At 36.0% G+C, this 4,548-nt stretch overlaps 1 protein-coding gene across 1 annotated transcript in view; it reads left to right on the forward strand.

Moving 5' to 3' along the window:
- Positions 1–4,548, forward strand: part of LOTGIDRAFT_234258 (hypothetical protein) — a gene marked incomplete at its 5' end in the record, with an annotated part of 6,948 nt that overhangs the window by 2,234 nt on the left and 166 nt on the right. The window contains 6 exons of the mRNA XM_009061478.1: positions 203–316; positions 650–740; positions 1,066–1,217; positions 1,580–1,742; positions 2,298–2,410; positions 2,810–4,548. Coding sequence (XP_009059726.1) covers positions 203–316; positions 650–740; positions 1,066–1,217; positions 1,580–1,742; positions 2,298–2,410; positions 2,810–2,959 — 783 coding nt within the window. The 3' untranslated portion in view covers positions 2,960–4,548. The remainder of the gene's footprint in view (positions 1–202; positions 317–649; positions 741–1,065; positions 1,218–1,579; positions 1,743–2,297; positions 2,411–2,809) is intronic.

Consider the following 4,548-nt stretch of genomic DNA (forward strand, 5'->3'; position numbering starts at 1 on the left):
AGCATGAACTCTAGTCACATAATACTTTCCTTATGTCAAATGCAAAGAAATTTAGAAGTGGATGACACGGGGTGGGTGGCAAAAGTGATTCCAGTCTAATTTCTGTGCTTGTCTCCTCCTTCCTCCTTTGAGCTTTTCCTCCCTTCTCAAATAGTAGTCTAGAAACTGAGCTTACAAACCCACCGAACACATATTTTTTTAGGATTTAGTAGAAGATTTAGAGTCTGAGCTATCAGGACATTTTGAAGAACTGTGTCTGGGATTGATGATGCCGTCCCGATGTTTTGATGCCTATTGTCTCAGACATGCTATGAAGGTTGGTAGTGAAAAGCTATATTTATCAAAGGGATACATCCTTCTAAATGATTTCTTTGCCATTTCATTTACCTGTATCACTTTCCAGAATTTAAATCTGACGTCGTGTACAGATAGTTAATATTCCAATGTTTCTCCAGACTACAATATTACAATATCATGTTTATAATGCCTTTAGTAAATATTTTAGGGCTGAAATGAAATGGAGTTTTACGTCCTAATTTTCTGCACATAATTGGGCTAATGAAGACGGGAAACCCATGCAATGTGCAATGACAGAAATTTTGCCAGGACAGCGGTATTAGCTTACTCTTTTTCGATTTAAATATTTTAGAGAATTGGTACAAAAGAAATAGTTCTAACAGATATCCTGGCCTCCAGATCTAATTGTGAAATACAGGAAATAAAACAGGTCTATAAAAACGGTAAAATTTCTATATTTTTAATTTTGAAATGACCGGAACTTGGTGATGCTCATCTGGCCAAATCTGTCCACCAAGAAAGAATTTGGTTTTAACATTTTTTATATATTGTCTAATATTTGGAATAGGGATTCATAGTCAATATGCCATTTTCCTACCATCTATTGCAACAAAGGGTGAAGGGTCAGTGATAGTCCCACAATCGTTCTGCAACATACCATGGTTTAACATAGCATCACAATATAAGCAGTCAATCACGAGTAACCAGATTGGTAAATACTGGTCCATAAATACAAATGACTAGACGCCTATTTGCCTTTATTTGTAGATCTATACCAGGTGGAACTAGAGGATGATATAAAAAGTGATGTAAGTGGTGACTATTTAAGGGTATTAATTGGGTTACTCCAGGCTAACCGAGATGATACCCAATCTGTTGATGTTACCCTAGTAGATAAAGACGTTCAAGATCTCAAGGAGGTAGATTCTTCTTGTTCTTTCGTTGCTCAAAATATATGTTTAGAAAGTATCCACTGATGACAGGAGATGTATGGAGTTTTATGTGCTACTTTTCTGCACCATGTGGGCTAATGAAGACGGACAACACCATGCAGGGTACAATGAGGGAAATTTTGCTAGGACAACGGCCTGCTCTTTTTCTGTTTCCAATTGTAAAGTGATACTTAACATGCACAATCTTCCAAATGACTATACGTTCACCATAATTTTACGGGGCTTCAGGAACAATAAAAGATTCCTGTATTCGTCTGCAAGTTTATTGAACCCTGATGAAAATGATCCACTTAAGTTTGCACCCCCAATAAAATGTCCGATGATTTCAGGCCGGGATTAATCAAACAGGAACCGATGAAGACACTTTTACCAGGATTTTAGTAAGACGCAGCATTCCCCACCTGAGAGAGGTCTTCGAGAAATATGACAATCTAGAAGGTGCTGTAATATCAGAAACTAGTGGAGATCTTCAGAAAGCTTATCTTTCTATTTGTGAGTTATATTTCTATTATTTGAAGCTCTAAGTCCTAACCGCTTCGAATCTAAGCGAACCTTTTTCTACCATAATACGCCCCAACTTCGAAAACTAAGTGACAGAGAGATCTATCAGGTGGTAAAGGTTATATTTAGACTACTTTCAACAACTCGGAGGTCATTGGTTTGATGGTTTAAAACCTTTTGTTCTAATATTCCCATTCATGAAGATACACCTCGGAGAGCGGCTGTTTTTTCAAAGACGACTAGCAACTGTACTAGTACTAAGGGTCAATATATCTTGGCTACAGAGGCATCTTGTGTAATCTGGTCAATTGCTGGATTCAGTCGAACAGGACGGGTTGACAACAGAAAAATCGCGTTGCGGTCCGTTACTCATATTCTGTTTCTGCAACAAAAGAATCTGGCCAATCTGAGCGATCAAAATCTCCAACCATCAAGTTGTAGTTTAATCCAGCAGTCGGCTGCGGAGGATTCATCGAAATCCAATGAATCAGCCAGACGAGAGGGTCGGGGACAAACTTTAAACAATGATGGTGTTATTTATTCTAGATCGGTACGTGAAGGACCCATTAGAATATTACGCTGGTTGTTTTAGAGAGAGTTTTTCTGGACCGGGAACAGACGATGAACGTTTGATACAACTCGTCGTCTCACATTCAGAGGTAGATAGGCCGACAGTGATAATGAAATGAAATCAATGGACCTTTACGTCCTACTTTCCTGCACCTAATGAAGATGGGCAATTTGATGCAGTGTACAATGAGGGACATTTTGCTAGGACAGCGGCATTAGCCTCCTCTTTTTCTATTACCTTATGGCGAGGGATCTTAAAGCACAGCCTGTAGCATACCTGACCTCAGTTTATTGTTCCGTCAGAACGACTAGACGCTTTTCCGCGTCAAAACTGCGATCTGCGTCTGTCTGTGATATTATTCATTTTCGTATATTTCGTGGATCCAGATCATTTAGATTGGTACATTATTTCATCTGTTGGTCAGTTACTTTTTCATAGTGACAAGGCGTGTGTAATTCACTACAGACACGTTTTTTTTTTATTCCAGATAGATTTAAAAGATATCAGCCTGGTCTACCAAAGAATTTATAAACAGAGTTTAACCGAGGCTATACAGGACGAGTGTCGGGGCGATTACGGGAAACTCATCCTCAAAATAGTCACCCCTGGTGATGATGCTTGCACCCCAGAGAGCTAATGCGTTATTTTACAATTCTGTTGGTAGGTGACAAGTTAACATCTCCACTTCGAGTAGCTGACAAATGTTACCATTATGTTGAGTTTTTGTTATATTTTTCACTCTTTAATTCTGCTGATGCAGTGAACATACATTTTCAAACAAAAAGTTCATAAAAAATAGGAATTTCGCCAGAACAACATATATATGAATTTTTGTAATATTTGGTAATAAATCAACAAACGTCTTATATTTAATATTTGTTAACCGTTGGCCTTATGTTCAACTTTAGTTTACAACTAAGGGGGCAGAGGGGGCAAATGTGCTCTTAAAGTTCTTGTTGATCTCATAAACCTGTTTGAAATTTACTGTAGAAAATCTAATTGACTGGATCTCATTTCTTGTTATAATCTCGTTCCTTTATTAATTTATAAAATACTGAATTGTTATGAAGGTTAAGAAATAAAGTTATATAAATACAAATAATTTTATTCAACAGTAGCTTTAGAGTTATCAAATGACAAATTGTAATCCAAAGTTATTCTGTAACAAATTGAAGTGTCCTGATTTTGTGGATGAAAAAGTTTGTAACAGGGTGTCATGATGTAAAATACATTTTGTTATCACAATATACATGATTGAAGTCACAGCTTCCTGTTTTACAATTTGAGATTAACAAGAGTTATTCCCCTTACATTAGATTCAACAGTAGCCATGGTGACTAAAAATCAGAAATAAAGGTACATTCAGGACTGTAACTTAGGTCTTTTTTCTATAAAATCCTGTTGCTTTTTTAAGTCAGTTTTGTCTTGTAATCATAACGCTTTCAGTGGAATTCAAACATTTACCACATTTACTGTAGACATAAAATAATTCTATATATTTAGTGAATATCATAATTACATTTTCAATTTTTAAATGAATTTTATTGTTTGTTAAATTCTACATGAGGCATTTGCCTTGATATAGTTACCGCCCTGACATCAGGTGATGAAAAAGCTTCTGATATGAATACATTAATATTTATACACCCACGCCACCTCAAACAGTAAAAATCCACCAATAATCTCATTGTTCAAAACAAGGCACTAACACAGGTTTATAGTTGTGTTCACTAATTATAGAGGTCAAGGTGGTTTAAAACTAAATATATAAACATAAAACTAATATTTCTATAATAGATGTGCTAGACTTAAAAAATACTTGATTTCTCATTAACAAAAAAGTTTAAATGCCTTTTTGACTTTCAAATAAAAAATGGCTCTTTACTTCAAAAAGAAAAGAAAAGAAAAGAAAGTGAAAGTGAAAGTGAAAGTGAAAGGAAAATAAAAGAAATAAAATGCCCAGTATTTTCTAGACATTGCATTATTTAGGCACTCCATTCTTAAGAAAATATTCTTTTAATATATTCATAGCTTTACCACGGTGAGAAAGTGTATGTTTCAGATCTATGTCCATTTCAGCGAATGTTTGTTCGTGTCCGTATGGTTGAAAACAGGGGATCCCATCCAAAATCTTTGGGGCCCCTGGGTTGGACTATAGTTCCGTCACACTGCCCTTGAAATATTTCTATTGGTGCCCCTTCCTGTCCGCTAGAATACGCGTAGATA

The sequence above is a fragment of the Lottia gigantea genome (genome assembly GCF_000327385.1).
Source record: "Lottia gigantea unplaced genomic scaffold LOTGIsca_48, whole genome shotgun sequence".
Classification (NCBI taxonomy): domain Eukaryota; kingdom Metazoa; phylum Mollusca; class Gastropoda; family Lottiidae; genus Lottia; species Lottia gigantea.